The 20,713-nt window shown below is 55.3% G+C and overlaps 1 protein-coding gene across 8 annotated transcripts in view; it reads left to right on the top strand.

Annotated features, from left to right (window-relative positions):
- Positions 1–20,713, top strand: part of NTNG2 (netrin G2) — a 74,948-nt gene that overhangs the window by 50,768 nt on the left and 3,467 nt on the right. For 4 of the 8 annotated variants that reach the window (XM_067040479.1, XM_067040477.1, XM_067040476.1 and 1 more), the window contains exons 4-8: positions 10,573–10,745; positions 13,264–13,290; positions 14,267–14,404; positions 17,653–17,727; positions 19,228–19,329. In XM_067040479.1, coding sequence (XP_066896580.1) covers positions 10,573–10,745; positions 13,264–13,290; positions 14,267–14,404; positions 17,653–17,727; positions 19,228–19,329 — 515 coding nt within the window. The other 4 variants (XM_067040483.1, XM_067040480.1, XM_067040481.1 and 1 more) reach the window with 4 other exon arrangements.

Below are 20,713 nucleotides of genomic sequence, written 5' to 3'. Positions count from 1 at the left end.
GCCTTGAGAGGGGTCAGGGGTCGGGCCAGAGGGCCATGGCTCACGATGTGTGTGAGCAGGGGTGGCAGGTAGGGCTGCCAGATAAAATGCAGGACGCCAGCTAAATCTGAACTTCCGATGAACCACGAACAATTTTTTTTAGTGTAAGCGCGTGTCCCAGATATTTCATGGGACATGCAGGCAAACCTTGTTTTATTGCTCTCACTTTATTGAACTTCGCAGATAATGTGGTTTTTTTACAAAGTGAAGGTTTGCGGCAGCCCTGCATCGAGCAAGTCAATCGGTGCTGTTTTTCCGACAGTGTTTTTGCCCACTTCAGGTCTCTGTGTCACATTTTGGTAATTCTCGCGATACTTCAGACTTTTTCCCCTTATTTATTACATTGGTTGTGGTGATGAGTGATCTGTGAAGTTTACTGCCACCCACAGCTCACCAAAGGCTCAGGTGACGGTTAACAGTTTTCGCAATATAATATTTTTTTAGTCAAGATGTGTACATGTTTTTAGACATAACACTATTGCACACTTAATGGACTACAGTATAGTGTAAACATAACTTTTACATGCCCTGGAAAACCGAAAAAATTCATGTGACTCGCTTTATTGTGATATTTGCTTTATTGGTCTGGAACTGAACCCGCAATACCTCCGAGACACGCCTGTACTTATACTAAAAAGTTACTCAGTGTTTACCTGAAATTCAAAGTTAACCAGGCATATGCTATATTTTCATTTGCTAAATCTGGCAATTGTAGTGACAGGAGGCCCTTCGTGGAAGCGACTCTAAGAGGACAGTGGGCGTGTCCCAAGGGGCCCGGAGAACAGGGCAGCTGATCTCGGCAGGACAGCGTGGATAAGGGGACCTGTCCCTTGGGGCTGGGCACCTGGGGGCTGCCGAATAAGGACACTCTTTGTTCCTGGGGCTCCCCCCAGATTCCCACCGACGTCACTTGCTGGCCACTAGCAGTGGCAAAGCAGCTGGTATTTATGGGGGGCTCCCTGTGTGCCCGACCCTGTGCTGAGCACGCCCCACGGGCCAGCTCATCTTCATCCTCTCAGTAGCCCTGTCCCGTAGAAACCGTCAAGTCCCCAGTTTTATCGACCCGGAGACTAAGACCCTGCAGTCACCTGCCCCCGCGCTGCTCCAGCCGCGGTACTGCCTGGCTTTCACTGAGCCGTTCAGGCTCCTCCGTGCCAGACGCTGTGCAAAGAGCTTCTGTGCGTTGCCTCCTCCCTCCCTTCCTTTCCTCCTTCACTCATTCAGCCGCTATTGATTGAGAGCCCACTGTGTGCCAACCAGTCTATTAGGCACCCATGAACAGCTAAGTAGAAAAGTTGAAAAGCTAAGATGTAATTCAACCCTTGCAAATTGCAAACGAAAGGTCTGACATCCGGAGAAGTGACTCGCTCAAGGTCACCCAGGCAAATCAGGAGCAGGGGATCTGCTCTGACTCTGGCTGCTGACTCAGTGTCTCTGTTCCTCCGTTACCCCCCACTCTTACGGAGCCACTCCTGCCGCCATACGAAGGGTCAGAGCCCTGGGATTCTGCGATGGGAGAGGTAGCAGATCCTGGTGGGCTGGGAGTGGACTGCTGGCCAGCGGCAGAGGCCCCGTGAGCTGGCCGGCCTTGCCCCGTCCCTCTTTCATTATTAAATAATGTTCCCTGATGGATGAGCCGAAAAGTGCTGTGTAGCGGGGTCAGGCGGCTCAGATGATGGCTTTCAGGTGAGACTGATGGTTCTCAAAGGTCAAATTCAGAAAGTAATTCCCTAGGAAAATTGGTCGCATGGATGCAGGAGAAATACTCGGGCCCGCGGTAGAGCCAGGAGTCTGGACCCCTCCACCTACGTGCAGACGCAGGCTGCAGTTGGTGTTAGGAAGAAAGTCAGGACAGGGAGCTTCTTTCTCCTGCATTTCCTTGGCTGAGCCGGGGCCTGGGAATTGGTAGTGGGCTTGGGCGTATCTGTCCGGTGGCCCTCCCCACTGGCTTTCATTATCCAAGCGGAATCAACGTAAGGCAGGTGCCGGGAGAGACAGGCCGATAGAATGGTGACGAAGTCCAAGTCTGGCACCCAACATTTCTGGGTTCAAATACAGCCTCTTCCACCCAGGGACCTGGGGGTGAGCTCGTGACACTTGACCTACTACAATCTTATATCCTTACCTATAAAATGGAAAGAGTGATGCCTTCTGGGTTTTCACAAGGATTCAGTTAATAACGCACGTCACCTGTCCACCTGTGAGTGCTCTATGGAGTAGTTATATATGCTTGCTTATTTATTTTAATTTCATCTCCCGAGGGCCTTCTGGAATAGGGAAGAGGAACCTCAGGACAGCAGCCTGAGGGAGGGGGGAAAGACGTGACTGTGTCCTTTGGGGGAACTGTGGGCAGGTTGGATTTCTCTGAGCCTGTGTCTGCCTGAGAACCAGCACTGGAGACCCTCCAGGCCGCCACCCCCTTCTTAAAGTGGGGCTCACCAGCTGTGTGGCCTTGGGCAACTTGCTGAACCTCTCTGTGCCTCATTTCCTTGTCTGTAAAATAGAGATAATAGCAATAAACCTTTCATGAGGTTCTTGTGAAGAACTGACACATTCATTCAAGGAAAGCTCTCAGCACCCCGTCTCTAGACACCCATAAATATAGGTAATGAGAAAACCAACAAGACACTAGCATTTGCCGGGCACTTAGACGCATGTCTTCAGGGCCATGTCTCAGTTGCTCCTTATGAGGTAAGTGCCACCGCCATCCCTATTGTACAGATGAGAAAACAGAGGCCGAGGAACTTCGGCAACCCCCCTGAGGTCACACAGGAAGCGGCAGAACGTCCCAGGCTAGGGCGACCAGGGGCCAGGGTTACCGTCTTACAGTCAGCAGGAAAGGCGCGAGGAGAAGCATTGGCCCCACGTGAGCACGTGTGCGCGAGGCTGGGTGACGTGGCAGGCGCGTTCCTTACGGCCATCCGCGCAGCCCCTGTTCAGGGATGACCGAGGTCACCGAGCCTCACGACAGCCCGTGCTGTGACCAGGGCCGTTGCTCCCCGTCCTCCAGGTGAGAAAACTAGGACTCAGCTTAGTGAAGAATTTGTGCAGGGCCGCCCGGCATGTGCACCGGGAGCGGGTCGAAGCCCTGCCCGCTGATCCCAGGGTCCCGGTGTCCGCCACACTGGGCCGCCACGGCATGCGGACGTTCCGTGTGGGCTCTGGCGTCAGGCTGCCCGGATTCAAGTCGTGGGGCTGCCCCTTACCAGCTAGGGGGCCTCAGGCAGCTCACTTCGCCGCTCCAGGCTGCAGTTTCCCCATCTGCGTAATGCAGATAATAATAGTGTGTCATTCATAGGATGATTGGTAAAGGCTGAGGTGCTTATCCGTGAGGGGTTCTCCGAATGGTGCCTCATATCAGCTATGTTCACCCAGCAAGACTTTCTTTAAGGTGCGACGTGCTAGGTTGATACAAATAGGAAAACGAACCTTTGAAGTTTTGCAGGAGAGAGATTGCAGTAAAACCCTGGTTCCCAGGCTTTAGTCACTCAGGTAATGACTTCACTATTTCCCATATATTCCAATTAGTTATTCACTTGTTTGTTTAGCGACAGCTTTACTGAAATGTAATTTACATACCATAACATATCCATTTAAAGTGTACAATTCAGTGGCTTCTGGTATATTCACAGAGTTGTGCAACCATCCCTATAGTCAACTTTAGAATATTTTCATTTCCCCAAAAAGAAACACTGTACCATCTAGCGGTCACTTCCATTCTCCCCTCTCCCCAGCCCCTGGCAACCACGAGTCTACTTTCTGTCTGTTCTGAACGTTTCATGTAAGTGGAATCATACAATATGTGGCCTTTTGTGTCTGGCTTCTTCGTGTAGCATGATGTCTTCCAGGTTCACCCACGCTGTAGCAGGTGTCGTGCTTTGTTCCTCTTTATGGGTGAACAATATTCCATGGTGTATATACACCACATTTGGTTTTTCTGTTGATGGACATATGAGTTGTTTCTACCTTGTAACTATTGTGAATAACGCTGCAGTGAGCATTCATGTACATGTTTTTGTGCAGATGTGTTTTCGTTTCTCTTGGGGATATACTTAGGAGGGGAACTGCTGGGTCATATGGTGAGTCAGTTTCACTTTTTAGGAAAGTTTTCCAAAGTCTCTCACAACACTTTACATCCCCACCGGCAGTGTACGCGGCTTCCATTTCCTCCAGATTCTCACAGTCATTTTCTTGTTATTATCTGTGGTTTTGGCACTAGCCGTTCTAAGGATGTGACGTGGTAACCCCTGTAATTTGCTTGCATTTCTGTGATGCTTAGTGATGTGAGCACGTGCTTGTTGGCCATTTGCATATCTTCTTGGAAGACATACCTATTCAGATCCTTTCCTCATTTGAAAAATTGAGTTGTCTTTTTATTATTGAGTTGTAAGTGTTCATTATATAGTCTTAGATATAAGTCTCTTACCAGAGATAAGGTTTTTCTCCCATTCTGTGGGTTATCTGTTCACTTTCCTGATGGCGTCCTCTGAACCACAAAAGTATTTAATTCTGATGAAGTCCAATGTATCTATTTTTGCTTGTTACTTGTACTTTTGGTGTCATGTGTAAGAAATCACTGTTTAATCCAAAGTCATGAAGATTTTCCCCTGTGTTTCCTTTTCAGAGTTATCTAGTTTTAGCTCTTACATGTCGGTTTTTGATCCATTTTGAGTTAACTTTTGTTTATGGCGTGAGAGTGAGTTCTAATGTCAGTCTTTTGCATAAGGATATTGCACATGATTTATTTATCTACTTAATAATTTCTTCAAATAATATGCTTTTAAACTTTGACCTTTGGCCAAATAATATTTTTGAGATTCCCAGCCTTGGTGAGTTTTTCACTTAAAAAAAAATACTGTGTAATCAAAAATAAACAAAAACAATGAAACTCTTTTATAGTTCTAGCCCGCATCTCCCCCAGTCATGTCGTATGCTGGCTCCACTTTGGAAGGTGTTGCTTATTACAATGAGCATTGGGACGAGGGAAGGTATAGCAGGGGCTGATGGGAGGCCCTCCCTGCAGAAGCGACATTTGGCCTTGAACCTGACACGCCCACTAGGTGTTAGCTTCAGGAGAAAGGGGCGGAGCCTGGCAGCTCGAACCAAACAGAGGGAACTGCATTGCACAGAGGTCTAGAGGAAAGCAGGATCAGACACATGCTGGACAGAGATGGGAAGAGACACAAAGACATGGAGAGACATAGAGGGACACAGAGAGAGAGCCAGAAAGGTGAAGCCCCATGCATACGCGCGCGCGCGCACACACACACACACACACACACACACACACACACAGCGCATTACTCCCTGCAATGCGCTCCCTGCAAAAGTCAGGAAGTCTGAGAAGCAGTTCCATTGACTGGGTTCTGTTTCTGTGCCAGCCCTGGCGAGGCTTCCCCCACACTGTGTCCCCCACACTGTGTGGGCTCCTCCTGGCAGCCCTGCCCAGCAGAGAACTTCTCTCCCTGATAGAGGAGGCACTGCGCTCATTGCAGGGCTCAACCAGGGAGGGCAGGGAAGCCAAGACGCCCTCTGGGAGGTGAAGATGGTGGGAGGGGCTGGCCAGCATGGGGTGGGCCAGAGCCAGGGTCAGGGAAGGATGTCTGGATCCAAATCCAGAGTACCCTTTAAACTGCACGACCTTGGGCAGGCTTCTCCCCAGCTGTACCCCGAGCCCCCGACAGACCTGTCGCGCTCTCACATTCCGTGACCCCCTCCTATCATCATTAGAACACGCGACTCAGATTCAGCTGCCCTTTTACAAATTTTTAACAAGCCAAGGTCAGCGTTAACACCCAAAGTTGAGGTGGCAATCTTTGTTTTCTGTAGCTGATATCTGAAAATATCTGATCCTTGGGCCAGAGGCATGGGGTACATTCCTGGTTCCACCCAGCCGGGGTGTTCCTCTCCAGCTAGCTCAGTGGTATGTTAAATAGGAATTCAGATGAAAAACATTAAAACCTTCTGAGGTCAAATACCAGAAGGTTTGTTTTGCAAACAAACTTTTGTTAGTCAAAGTCAGCAGGTTTCTTTCCTGCAGGACTTGTCAGAGCCTTTAATATGCTAATGTGCACTGGGACCCTGAGTGGAGGGTGGCAGTCGAGGAGTAGGACGTGAGGGCATTAGGAGAGCATCATATGTGTTGACCAATAAGGTTTAAACACAGAACCTTTCTTTGCCATGGACCATCCTTGGGTCTAGTGTTCCCAGGAAGAAGGGTCCCCAGTACCAGCGGGTACCTGCCCATCCCTCTCTGTGCCTTTCCCAGAGCTGAGCACATAGTAGGCCCACAGTACATATGTGGTAATAGACTGGAACTCCAGGGAAAGAGTGAACAGGCTTTCTCATGCTCTGTTTAGTTCAGCTCTGTGCTGCAGTAAAAGCTTGACAAGGCTAAGTGTCCAGGGAAGGTGGAGTTAAAATAGCACAGACTTTAGCACTGGTTAATTCCCTTGGACAGGGCCTTCACTCTACATCAGAATTCTGTCCCAGAGAGTTCAGAAAACATCCTTGAACCTGGGACTTGAGAGTCACGAACAGTGCGTGGCGTGTAACGTGGAGCGATGGTTTCCCAAACAGGACCCTGACGGACCTGCTTCTCCTCCTGAGAGGAAAGGCCTGTGTGAGCTCACGAACCAGCCTCCTTCCCCGCCTAGCCTGACTTCCAGTTTTCAAAAACCATTAGTTATCTACTTATAAAAGCAACACCTGCTCACTATAGAGAATGTAGAGACGTGCAAAGTGACAAATAAGGAAATAGAAATAATAACTACAACCATTTATAATCCCACCCCTCCCTCAGGACAAGTACAGGAATACCTAGATGTATTGTCTACTGGTGTTTTGGGTACGGATATATGTACTTAAACATAATCGGAAGCTGCACGTACTAGTTTGCTTGGGCTGCCATAATGGAGTGCCACGGACTGGGGGGCTTTAACAACAGACATTTCTTTATTTTCTCACAATTTTGGAAGTTAGAAGTCCAAGATCAAGATGCTGCCAGGGTTGGTTTCTGGTGAGATCCCTCTTTCTGGCTTGCAGATGGCCAATTTCTCACTGTGTCCTCACATGGTGGAGAGAGAGCTCCGGGGTCTCTTCCTCCTCTTGTAAGGGCACCAACCCTATGGGATTAGGGCCCCACCCTTCTGACCTCCTTGAACTTTAATTACCTCTCTAAGGGGTCTGTCTCCAAATACAGTTGCATTGGGGCTTCAACATACGAATTTGAGAGGGGACACAATTCAGTCCATAACACTATAATACCTACAGTTTGGTATCTTACATTTTTACAATCCGTATTCTAACCCATGTTAACCTCTTGGACTCCAGAGCCGGATATCTGTGCGTCCCGGTTTCAGTCACAGTTCTGGACAGCCCTGTGACTCTGGGCAAGATACTTAACCTCTCTGGGCCTCCATTTCCTCGTCTGTAAAATGAAGGTGACAATAGTACCAGCGTTTGTGGTCATTCAAGGGTCGGATGAGATACCCATTGGCACACAGTAAACACTTGCTGAGTATGGTCTTTTCATCTCTATTTGGAACATTCCCCAAGGCTTGAAGTAGCCTTTGACAACATAATATTTAATGGCTTTATAATACTCCATAGCACGGATGTGCCCAATTTCCCGTAACCATTCCTCAAGATGATCTGGGGGCAGAGGGAAGCTATAGGAAGGAAGGCAGCCCTGGCACTTCTGAAGCCAGCAGGCAGCAGGTTAACTCCGAGCTGCAGGGCTGCTAGGAACCTGGCAACCAGTTTTCCCGATTTGGGATCCTTGCCCTGGAAGGCCGGCCTCACAGCAGTGCTCCAGTCAGATGGAGACAGAGAGGGCAGGAGGGGAGGCAGGACTGATTTATGAAGCGGGAAGATGCAGGGAGTTAAATATTCATCGTGTGGATAAGCAGAGGCTAAGGGGAGACGCTCTGTCCGGGAGGAGCGTCACTCAGTGGAAGGTGGGGTATGAAGAGAAGGGGGAGATTACCAGCTGGAGACGAAATGCTGGTTTAGCATTCGGGAAACAATCTTTGAGATGATGAGACCCAGCGAGGGGGAATGTTGCACACGCCGGGCATCGCTGGTGGGACGTAGGCGCCTCCACCCTAGTCCACGCCACTGTCCTCTGTGGCCAGCAGGGCACAGCTTCCTCCCCGCTCTCCATACCCTGGCTCTGGTGCCCCTGACAAAGCATCCTCCATGGAGCGACCTCGGTGATATATAAAATAGGAGCCAGAGCAGGACACCTCCAACCTTCCAGTGGCTTCCAGAACACAATGCAGCCTCCAAATCACCGTCTGGCCTCCTCCTCCCCCTTACCTCATCTTAGACCTTACGGGTTGAGCTCTTCTCGGCCCTAGGGTCTTCCGCAATGCTCTTGTCTCCTTCCAGAAGGTTCTCCCCTCCTTGCCTGAGTAACTCTTGATGTTTCTTCAGGTCTCAGATTTAAATTGTTCTTCCTGGAAGCCTATCCTGCTCCCCCCAGACTACGTTAAGACCCACCCATGATCCCCTCTCCTTTGTAGAACACATGGGCACCTATAACAATTGACATTAATGAAAGGTTTGCATGATGATTATTTTAAAATTAAGTCCATATTAAAGTTTAGGTTTTAGGTTTACAGAGAATTGAGCAGATCATGCAAAGAGAGTTCCTAATACCCGGGTTGCCCACCCAGTTCCACCTGTTATTAACGTCTTGCATTAGTGTGATACATTTGTTATAGCTGATGAACCAACGTTGATACAGTATATCCTCAACTCAAGTCCACAGTTGACATTAGGGCTCTATCTTGCTGCTGTGTGCTTCTATGGGTTTTGACAAATGTGTGATGTCGTGTGTCCCCCGTGACAGTGTCATATACAGAATCACTTTACTGCCCTAAAAATCCCCTGGACTCCGCCTCCTCATCCTCCCTCTCCCTCCCCCAATCACTGATCTTTTCATTGTCTCCCCGCTGGACCCTACCCTCCATCAGAGTAGGGACCCCATCTTCTTTGTCGACCATTTTACTCACCATTCCCAGCTCAGAGCCTGGCACATAACGGGTGCCCTATAAATATTTTTCTGTGTGTATTTTAATAAAAAGAAAATCCTACCAAACACATTATTCTGCAATTTGCTTTTTACAAATATTGACAATATATCTTGGAAATCTTCCCATATGAGAATACAGAGCACTCTCTCTCTCTAACTTTTCACTATGAAGGATTTCCAACAGGCATACAAAACTAGAATCTGCTATAATGAACTGCCATATACCTGCCACCCAACTTCAGCAATCCACTCACAGCCTTTCTGGTTTCGTTTGTATCTCTGCCCATGTTTTCCCTTTCTGTGTTATTCTGAAGCAGATCCCAGACATCAGATACTTTCATCTGTAAATACTTGTGTGTGTCCCTAAAGCCAAGGACTTTTAAAGATGTAACCACAATACCGTCATTGCATTTAATAAACATTAATTTCATATCACCAAATGTAGTCAGTGTTCAAATTTCCAGCTGACTCACGAATATACATTGTTTATCTGAGTTTAGAGGTTGTGTGACCAAGATCCAGATGAGGTCCACGATCTGCACTTGATTGCTTTGCCTTTGCGGTTTCTCTTGCTCTGGGTCCCTCCCCCTTCCATTTCAAGTTTTGCCCCTTGCCATTCATCTGTCCTATAAACTACATCATCACTTCTGGATTTTGCTGACTCTGTCCCCCTGGCGTTGTTTGGTATGTTTCTCTGGCCTCCGTATTTCCTATAAATTTGTAGCTGGATCCAGAGTGTTGATCAGATTCAAGTTCAATTTGTCTTGGCGAGAATGCTTCTTTGGTTGTCTCTCTCTGTTGATGCTCTGTGCCTGTAGCTATCCATTTGGTACTGGATGCTACACAGTGACTTTCAAATTCTGTCCTTCCTTCTTCAATTATCAGCTGGAATGCTTCCATAAAAAGAAACATCTCCTCCTCAGCTATTGGTTACCCGGAGGTACCCTTTTTATAGGACCGGCGAGACAAATGCTTGATGCTTTCCCTTTATTTACAGGTTTCAGAATGATGAGTTGCCTATAAATATTTGAATGAAATGAATGAATAATCCATGTGTGGATGAATTGACAGGGTTTGGGGCGTTGGGGCTTCTTTCTGCCCTCAAGGGCATGGGTGTGGGCCGCGGCTGGGAGCAGAGGTGCAGCCTGGGGCCAGGTCCACGTCTCCACAACCAGGGACAGGTAACTCTTGCTACCTGTCAACCCTCCGTGGTTGAGAGCAGAGGTGATCAGAAGCTGTGTTACTAAAAATTCAGCACCTGGGACAAGGGCATCTCATCACCCCACCCTCACCGAGAGGTAGGAGCCAGGGGCACCTCGTGCTGGGGAAGGACTCAAAATGGTGAATCCGGGAGTATTTGTCCCGAAGGAGAGTCGTGGCAGGTTGGACAGATGGCCTCAAGAGTCCCTTCCAGGCCACCCTCCAAGCGCCTCCAGAGAGCTGGAAGAGCCCGCCCCCACGCTCACTGACGCCCTGCCCCCTCCGTGTCCCCCCAGGTGCAAGTGCAACCTGCACGCCAACCTGTGCTCCGTGCGCGAGGGCAGCCTGCAGTGCGACTGTGAGCACAACACCACGGGCCCCGACTGCGGCAAGTGCAAGAGGAGCTTCCGCACGCGGTCCTGGCGGGCTGGCTCCTACCTGCCGCTGCCCCACGGCTCTCCCAACGCGTGTGCGTACGCAGGGCGGCCGCTGCACCCGGCCCCTCCCCCCCGGCCCGCTGCCCCCTCGGACCAGTGAGGCCGTGCTCTCCTCCCAGCCTTCAAGCTCAGGAGCTGTGGATCTCATCACGCACGCACACACATGCACACACACGTACTCCCTACAAAGGTGTGCGCCCAGAAACACGCACGCACGCACGCATCTACACACACGCGCACACACGCGTATGCACACGCGGGCACACCCCTTGCCACCAAGCTCCTAAGCGCCAGGCCTTGTCATCAAGCACCTCCAGCACACCTGCATCCTGCTGGAAACCTGAGATGAGCTTCCTCAGCATCCTTCCGCAGACCTTCCCCTTCTTGCCCCCAGGGCAGGAGAGAAGGCCCAGAGGGTGTCAGGGAGGAGGGGCTGGGGACCCCTCACTCCGGGTTAGCCGTGAGAAGCAGCGCCATCCCTCATCACCAGTGTTTATGGGGCATTTACATAGCCACGTGTTACGGGGTCCCCACTCCCTCAACCCTTAGGGTGGCCCCAGGAAGCGGGTCTCCTATTATCCCATTTTACAGAGGGGTCCTCCGAGGCCCCGGCCCGTGCCCTCTGCATGGTCCTCTGCTCTCCCGGCTCAGCCTTCCTGTGCCAGAGGTCATCCTCGGGGTGCGCCCACATACGCCTGCACTATGAACACCCTTTGGGGACCCCCATCGGCCCCCGACATAGTCCCTGGGTATCTCCATGAAATCAAGAGTCCCAGGGAGCCCCCAGCTGCCACGGACAAGGGGGCCTGGGCTGGCCCCAGAGTGGGACTCCCCAGCTGCCCCCGCCCCAGTGATTTGCTGACGCTGGTCAAGTGCTTTGACGAGGAGGCGGCACCGGGCACATTCTATACGCAGCTTCTCCACCCTCACAGTAACCCCTCGGGTGCCATCTTCATTAGTATCCCGCTCTCCAGATGAGCAAACAGAGCCCCAGTGACCCTCAGTGCCCTCCTAGTTTAGCAGCAAGTTAGATGCCACCACCGGCCCCGGCTCCAAAGCCAGGCTGGGCTCTGCCGGCACCGCTCAGCTCGCCCCTCCTGGGCACACGCTCCCGGGAGCCCCTCCCTCGGCACCCCCGCCACCAACCCGTGAAAGATTTATGCAACCGCAGGCTGACAAAGCCGGGAGCCTCGCAACGAGGCTGTGACAGGCGCGTTGTGCGTGTGCGGGCACCGCTCAGAGAAGCCTTTGAAGGGTGACCTCCCGGAGTCAGGGCACCTGCTGGCCTGCAAAGGCACGGAGAGCGCTCCGGGCCACAGCCCCGCCCCGCCCGGCTCCGCCCACCTCTTTGTTGCCAGAACCTTTTCTCGAACACTTTCCTCAATCGCTGCCACCTGCCTCTGGCTCGAGCGCTCATCCCTTCATCTGTCCTGCTGGCCTCCCCCACCCCACCCCCCCACCCCCCGCTTCCTCTCTGGACCCTGTTCTCCTCCTGGAAGGATCCCCCAAGGTCCCTCGGCCCCCACAGACTAAGACCCTTGCCCGCAGGTCATGCACTGTGGGCCCCCAGGTGCACCCTCCCAGGCCTCCCTCACTGTCCCGCCGCCAGGGTCACCAGGGGAGGTCCTCACGCCACACGTGCCCCTGCCCACACCTCGGCATCCTCCCCCCCGGGGCTCCCGGGGAACGGAGGGGTGTCCTCACGCTCCGTCCTTTGTCAGGACCACCTGGAGGGGAAGCCGTGGCCCTGGCTCCTTCCTTCTGAGACTGACCATTCCCGCGCTGGTACCCAAAGTCCCAGGTCAAACTGTGGCCTTGGGCCCCTCTCATCCCCAGGGCACAGAGGCAGAAAGGGCCGTGTCGGAGTCAGGCCTCTGTCACTCACAGCTGCGTGGCCTTGGACAAGCCATTTCTCCGCCTGAGCCCTGTTTTCTCACCTGTAGAATCAGGACCCTAGTAAAACCCCCTGTGGGGCTGTTGCGAGGACTGAATGGCCCAGGTGGGGACAGCGCTCAGCCCGTGCCCACGTGCAGAAAGCCCTCAACACGTGGCAGGCGCTGCGATCATCTTCCAATCGGTCGTTCAGCCGTGCCCGCGTTTCCTCAGGCGGGAGCATGCACCACGGTGTCCCTCTGGTGGTAACTTCCAGTAAACCGGCCTGTCCCCGTGGCTGGGGACCCTCACGTTCTCTGAAATCCCATCACTCCTGAGAGAACGGCCCCCCGCCTCCTTGTCCTGCACTGGAGGACCCGAGAGTCTAAACTCAAACGAGAAGGGTGCCTGTGAAGCCCCCAGCGGAGGCTTATCAGCAGGTCCCCTGATAGGGTAAGTCACAGCTCTGAGCCTCAGTTTCTCCATCTGCAAAATGGGCTAATAGGGGCCCCTCCCTCTCAGGGCGCCAGTGAGGATGGAATGGATGATCTGACCCAATCCCTGCACGGTGAGGTGCCCAGGCCCCCTGATTTCCTTTCCCCAGCCCCGCCACCCCCTCCTCTGCAGGGAGGAGGCGGCCGGGCCCCTTACTCTGCTGTGACCCTTCTCTTTTCGCAGGTGCCGCCGCAGGCTCCGCCGTTGGCAGTAAGTACACACGTGGGTCACCAGCACCCCAGTCGGGAAACCTACTGGGGCCCTCGGTGCATGAGCCTCTTTGCATGTCCTGGGAAGAGCAGGAGAGGAAAGACAGGGCTTTCCTGTCCCCCTGGATCCATAGGCCTCACCACCCGCTCTTCTAATCCATTCGCTTCTTTCCCCTCGTCGTCACCCGCTCCTTCGTATCTCAGCTCCTCCCCTCTAGCTTCTCAGCTGGTGCTGCTTTGGAAAGGTCCCCTTCCCCGCCCCCCCGGGGGGGGGAACTCTCTGCTCCTCCGTCTCCTGCCAGGCAAGAGTCGGGGTCACCTTCCCCAGCCAGTGGCAGAACGCCCCCCCCCCCCAGTCTGACCATGGGGCTTGGCCTCCCTCCAGGGCAGCCCGCGGCTATATCATCACCTTTGCAGCCGCTTGCCCACGGGGAGGCTGAGGGAAGCGAGCCCGGACCCCGACGCGTCCAGGTCAGCTCAGGCCCCAGAGCAGCCAGACCATCTGAAGGAGGGTCAGGGGAGTCCCGAGAAGTCAACAGGGAAGGCGAGGGAGGGCGGCAGGGGGCGACCAACTGGCACGGAGTCACCACCAAGCACGCACAGTGCCAGGCGTCGGCTGAGCAGGATGCTCGTACTGTCTCACTTCATCCTTGAAGCCACCGCCCCCCAGGCGGCTATCGCCATCTGCCCTCAGATTCGGCAGGAGAGAACCTGTCAAAGAGCCAGCCGGTGCAGAGACCCCAAGTCTCAGAAAGGCTTCCAGGGGCGCCGCCTCCCTCCGCCAGGGCTCCTTGGGGCCACACTCAGCCCCGGGGCTGCTCCCTGTGGGACACCAGCTGGCGGAGAGGGGGCCAGAGGAAGCTGGACCTGGAGGGGACGCTGGTCCACTCGGGGGGGGGGGTCTTAAGTTTCTCCTCCGCGTTGCTCCACACCCACCAACTCCCCCAACCTTTCTTGCTTCTCTCGTCTCTTGCCAGGCATCAGCAGGTCCCGGAAAGACCCCGTCCCCAAAGCCCCTGTGGCCGCTGTGGCCGTGAGGGGGGACCCCTCCACTCCTGCCCCTTCCACATCCACTGCTTGGGCCCCCACGGCCCCCAGCACCCCACAGCCCACAGGTGGGTGCCCAGCTACAGCCCCAGCTGCCCTGCCCTTTCCCACTTCTGGCCCGAGTCCCTGCCTCTCTCTGTAATGTGCGATGATGTGGGAGCCTCAGCCCTGGGGAGGGCAGGGGCTTGGCTTTTAGAGTAGAGAATGCTAGATCCCAGAGCCGCAAGAGCATGGCGCCAAGAGCCCTCCGGGCTGTCTGGACCCGCCTGTCACTGGGCCCAGCCAGGGCATCCAGGGCTCACATGAAAGTCCTGCATCCTCTTCCTCCCTGCCCACCCCCACCAGGGCGCTGCTCAGCCTGGCCAAAAGGCGGGGTGACCTAGCGGGAGGGGGGGGGCCCAGCCCAGGCCCCACCCCCACCAGCCATCCTGGCCCCAGCTCTGCTCCCTGCCCATCAGCAGCTGAGCCCCAGGAACGGACAGTGCAGGGTTAGCCAAGAAGGTAGACTCCTCCGATCAGCAAGGCGGAAGGGAGCCCCTGAGCTGGCGTTTTCAGACTCTGGACTGCTGGGCCTTTCGAGGTGGGGCCAGGCCAGGGGTGTGTCCAAGGCTTGGGGTGCTGGGGTGGCCCCCTTGTCTCACCCGGCCTCACCTGGGGCACCCCACCGGCTCCTGCCCGCTGCGAGCGCCAGGAGTCTGAAAGGACGCATCCTTCCCAGAGGATGCCGGGAAGATGTGGCCAAGGTCCCTGGTCCCGGACAGTGTGCCCTGCCTCTGCCCCACGCCCTCCGCAGGGAGGAGGCAGCGGGGTGGGGCGCCCCTTCCTCTCTCTGACGCTCGTGGACCCTTGGAAGGGTGGCATTACCAAGGGGCAGAGACCCCTCCGTCACCTGGGGAGGGATCCCCGACACTCCGGCTTCGGCCTCTTGGGGGTAGGCGCTCAGCGCGCTCCCAGCCAGTGAATGCCGTGGAAAATGCCCAGCTCCTCCACTGGACCAGAGGCTGACGTGACACATCACGCTTCTTTTCTTTCTACCTCCTTCCCTTCTCCACGGGAGACATTGGCAGGGGGCAGGGGGCTAGCCGGGAGATTCGAGGATTTCAGGATGGCCTCTTGGGCCAGGAATCCTCTTTGGGGTGGAGGGCATGCGTCACGCTGGAAATCCGGGCTCCGGACACAAGTTGGTCCAGCCGCCTGGGACTTGCGCTTTTTTTTTGCTGAGCTTGTGACGGGCAGAGGCGGGACCAAAAATAGTCGTGGTAGGTCCCGTGTCTGCCCGCAAACGGTGATCTGTCTGGGTGGGAGGCCAGAAGCTCACACACGCACATTGAGGAACCCGGACCCCGTTTTCGGAGCTGCTTCTCACGTGGTACGAGGGGTGCCAACTGCAAAGCTAGGAATTAAGGAAAGCATCAGAGTCAGGACGGTGAGCCTGGACGAGAGAAGGTTTGAGTCGTCAGGGTCCCCAGGACTCAGGTGGTGAGAAGGACGTACCCCTCCCTCCAGGCAGGACTATCGTTCAGCGGGGGGTCACGGTCCGCTTTGCATCCCAGGTCCAGTGCCGGGCTGCAGGCATTAAGAGAAAACGGCAGCTGCGGTGTGACAGCCGGTGACCTGAGTGTCCCAAGTCTCAGGGGTCGTCAGTGCTCTTTAGCAACTGAAGCCTATGCCCGGGCCCCCACGATGCCCTTTCCCCCCACTCCACGAATCGTGACTCTCACTGCAGCTAGGGGAGCTCGGACGTCTCCTGGGCCAGGAGCTTGTACTCTATTCCTTGCTCACAGCCCCATGAGATGGGGCTGTTATTTCCCTAGTCCCGTAGGTGAGGATACGAAGGCTTAGGAAGAAGCAGCTGGATTTTTATGGTGTGTAAATTATACTTAATAAAGCTGTTTTAAAAAAAAAGAAAAGAAAAAAGAAGCAGTTGCTCAAGGTAACAGGCAGGACCTGAACTCGGGGCTCACTGACTCCTGATGCCTCCTGCCCACTCAGCCACCCAGTGCCACGGGCCCGAGGCCTCGGGGGTCTGGGAGGTGGTGCCGCCTTTAAGACCTGGCTTGCACAGCTCCCCAGTTCCGAAGGAACAGACGGGGCCTCCATCTGGCCTTGGCAAGTGACACGGATCATTGCGAGAAGGCTCCTCCTGCATACCTGAGCATGTCCCTGGAGAGACCAGTCTTTTCCACTCCCAGGCCCCCATGAAGGTCCTGATTCTCTCCAGGTACCTCCCAAGAAGTGCCTCAGGCTCTCTGGCCCAAGTCCACCTGGGCCCTCGAACCCCTGGCCCAGATGTTTCTCCCTTCTGCCAGTGTCAAGCTGTCCAGAGGGCAGGGGCTGCCGGCAGAAAGGCTGTTCAAGACCACTGACCCTCTCCCCCAGCTTGGCCGCCGAGGGTGGTGGGAGAGAGGCTGCAAAGCACAACGCCTTCAGGGCGGGTTTATCGCGGCCCCTAATTAAGCCCTTGCCAATTTGGACACCGGCAGCCTCTTCTCATTGAACATCCCATAAATGTCAATTTCATGTCCAGAGGCTCTTGGCTCCCAGCTGGAAAGTCTCCCACACTTCTTAGCTGGTAGATTTTCTTTTGCTTTCACCACCAGCCGGCATCGTGCGTAATCCCTTTAAGAAGCGGAAAAAATCCGATTTCTCCCTTGTCCCTCTGGGTTTGTCCTTTGAAATTCGGCACAGAAAGGTTCCTTGCCTTGCCAGCCCTACCTGCATCCCCTGCTGTGTGTCCAGTTAGTCTTGGAGATGGGCACGGTGGCATTTGGGGGCTGGCTCACGTTGGGGCCTCTGGTGAAAATGGGCCCAATCTAGGGGTCAGGGAGGATGCTCCAGTCCCTAGATTGGGGTTGGACAGGAAGAGGACCCTCTGGACACGTTTGATGTCTTGGCCAGAACACATGCCCCCTTTACAGCCATTAGCCAGAGACTTCAGTGCAGAGAGGTCTGGGCCCGGATACACGGGACTCCATCTAACTCTAGCCTTCAGTGGGAACGGGGCCCACACAGGGAGGGAGATTCAAGAATCAGGTGTCCCGCTGAAGAAAGGACTGCCCAAAGCACACAGGTCCTCGGGCATGGGGCCCCCTTCCATCCGGTGTCCATGTGCCCTCCATAGGCTGCCTATGGAGTGTAGACGCTGCCTCTCCTGTAGATTTGAACCCAGTTCCATTTGGCCAGCGTAGGCAGAGCCGCTTCCTATAGTACCGCTTCTTGTAAGGGGCCTGTATGCGGTGATGCCTCAGTGGGTCCCCAGGATACGCCCAGCCCCAGCCCCTCGCATAACTTGGTTTCTCCTCTTCTTTCCCCGAAGAGTGGATCAGGCCATCTACCGCTGCCCCGCTCTGGGCGGGCGCCCCCTGGCCCCAGGTGTCCTCCAGTGCAGAAGGTACGGGAGCGGGAAGCTCCTTCTGAGACGCTGTAGTGGAGGGAGCAGGGCACGGGGTGGGGACGCAGGGTGGCAAGGGGCCCAAGGGCCCCGAGGGGAGGGGCCTTGGAGCTCTGCCTGCCCCTACCCCCAACTCTCACCTACTTAGCCAGAGTGATATCACCACGCCCGACCCCTTTCAGTCCTACACTCTAACCCTAACCCTAACCCTAATCCCCAAGGGCTTCCGAGGCAAGTGGAGACCCTGTCGTGATCCCAGTAACCCTCTCTCTCCCACCATCGTGCTCACAGGACACCCCGGGCCGAGGTGCAGCTCAGAGTCAGAGAGGGCTTCCTGCAGGGGGTTGGCTGTGAGTAGATGAAGGGGGAAGGTAGCCTTCCAGGCGGCAGGACCAGCTGGGGCAAAGGCTTGGCGGTGGGATGGCAGGGAGCAGCGGCCTGACCAAGCGCGATGCGGGGAAGGGGTCGTGGAAGGCGCCGAGACCAAGCCCAGAGCCTCGGTCTCCCTCCGCGGTGGGAAGAAACACGTGGGGGCCCACGGGCTCAGTTGTAGCCATCGTGGACACACCCAGGAGGCACACTGGGCCTGCCCGAGTCTCCAAGATGGGACGCTGTCCCCGGTCCCGGCTCACGGTTCCCTGGACGTTAAGGCCTAATGCCTGGCTTGGGCAGCAACCCAGCCCACACCTCCCGTTCGCGGCCCGCGCCCGCTGTCAGCGGTGAGCGGGGCTTCGGGCGCCCCCTGCTGGCAAGCAGTTCCGCAGCCGGACCCACAACGGTGAGGGTCCGCAGTTCCAGCAACCTGGCCGGCCGCTGAGTCAGGGCGTCCTCGCCGGTGATGGAGAGCAGGCTGGAGCAACCACTTCCCGGCCCTGGGCCCACTGGGGCGCGACAGCCTCCCGGGCGGAAGCCGAGGAGACCGTGGCATGCTCCCCCGCAAATAACAGGGCTGGGATTCAGGGCAGTGGAAGGCAGGGCAGTCAGTGCTCCTGGCTGGACGGCACCTGCCAGAGGGGAGTCCATGGACGGTAACGGACTCACTCTCGCTGGAGCAGGGAGCTTGCTTCAGAAAGGAAGGGAGATGGCCAAATCTTGAATACCAGCTACAGACGCTGGACTTGATGCTCACGGGAGTTTGGAGAGGAGAGGGGAGAGCAAGAGTACAGGGTGTGCAAAGCAATGTTTTCAACCAGTCAAAAAAATCGTCCAGCTTCACCAAAGTATTTAGCGCAATATGAGGCACGTTGGAGCTAGAGAATACTTACTTTGGAAGGATTAATCCAGCTGGATGTGTAGATGGTGCCCAAGGAGGGACCAAAGGCAGGCCTGGTTCTGCGTGTTCCTGGTTGTGCTGTGTCGTCTCTGAGCAGGTGACAAAGCCGCTCAGAGCTTGCCCAGGGCACCTTGGGAGGCTGTGCTGAGCTTTACCTCGACCAGGACAGCCCACCCTGGGCAGCTGGACCACAGCTGATGAAAGAGCTTCTTTCTCATCTCTCCAAGCTGCGGGCACCTCCGCTGCTGCCCCCGCCCCTGCCAAGGCCTCCAGACTTTTCCAGCTCAGGCCCAAATCTCCTCAAGTGATGCCTATTGAAGAATTCGAAGGTAAGAGGAAGGCCCCGGGGCTGATCAGCCCCTCCTCCGGCCCCTCTCCCCACCACCTCCACTGGAAAAAACAAAAGAAAAACAAGGCAGTGCGTGGACCGATGCCCCCTCCCCGAGTAGCTGGGTCAAGGTGAAACGGAGCCTCTCTCGCCTCCAGTCCTCCCTCCCCAAGGGAGCTGGGAGCAGGTATGAGTCAGAAGTACAGTGGGCAAAAGCACGGGGGCAGGCAGAGGAGCTACCAGGAATAGCCTGTCCTGGCTGCCCTGGGAGGTGTGGCCCAGGGGCTCGTCTTGGCTGAAGCAAGATCTGGGACACAGGGGTCACTGACAGTACTCCTTGGGACACCTGGAGGGTGCCTCACCTTCTCACTGTCCCCGGAGGGACAAGGTGAAGGGGACGGGTCCAGGAGGCCATGGTGTGGGAATGCTCACCATCTCCTCCTGGGCACATCTCAGAGGCTCATTTCTCCAAGGTCTCCCATGCCCTTGACCCTGACACCAGGTCAGCCCCTCCTTCTCACATCACGAAATGGTGGTTGGGTCTTCCAGAGATACACAGATGGTGTCTCACAGAGGGGAGCTGGCATCCTTTCTTGTTCAAGGGGGTGTTGAGCCTCTTAGGAGGGACACCAAGGGATGCCCCCCTCTGCGGCAGGGAAGGTGACCCTCCTCACCAAACCCCGCCCCTTGATGATGTCATGGGAGCCACCTCCAAACCCCGGGGCCTTGCCCAGGTGGTCACAGGTGCCTCCAGAGAGAGTCAGAAGCTGGGCCAGGGCTAGGAGGAGTCAAGGTGAGATGCTCGGGGCACAAACCTTAAGGCAGCCCTCACTCTCAGGGTCGTGCCAGAGCAGGCCCTCTGAAGCCAATGAGATTTGCAGAACAGCTCAGGCTAATAAGAAAGGGTCGTGCAGGTGGGTGTTTTCCTTCCAACCATCTTCCAAAGCAGCATGGGGAGGAAGCTCCTGGCCCTTTCCATCCTCTCCAGCGTTCATGCATGCGTCTACCCTTCATTGAATCACCGGGGTACCGTGGTGAACGCCGTGAAACCAGGCACCGCCCTCCCTGAGCTCATGGTCTGACGGCATGCCCCATCTTCCCTGCATGAATCATGTCTAACCACCCCCAGCATCACGAGGGCCTCCCTCCAGAAAGCACTTCGCCCTGGTACCCGGCCAGGTTTTTAGCGGATGCTGCCCACTGGCCCTCCCTGGTGCCCTGCCCATGGGGCCACGTGGTAATCTGTGCGCTGAGCCTACACTGGTCGGGCTCGAAGCTAGCAGACCCATCTCTCCCCACATGGTACAGAAGTGTCGGAGACCCAGGGCACCTTCCTGTGCCAGCCCCTACCCCTGGCCTCAGTTTTCCGGAATGCACCAGGGAGG

This window comes from Kogia breviceps, chromosome 8 (genome assembly GCF_026419965.1).
Source record: "Kogia breviceps isolate mKogBre1 chromosome 8, mKogBre1 haplotype 1, whole genome shotgun sequence".
Lineage (NCBI taxonomy): Eukaryota > Metazoa > Chordata > Mammalia > Artiodactyla > Physeteridae > Kogia > Kogia breviceps.
Note: the sequence above shows the minus strand (reverse complement) of the source record. Positions and strands in the feature narration are given on the sequence as shown.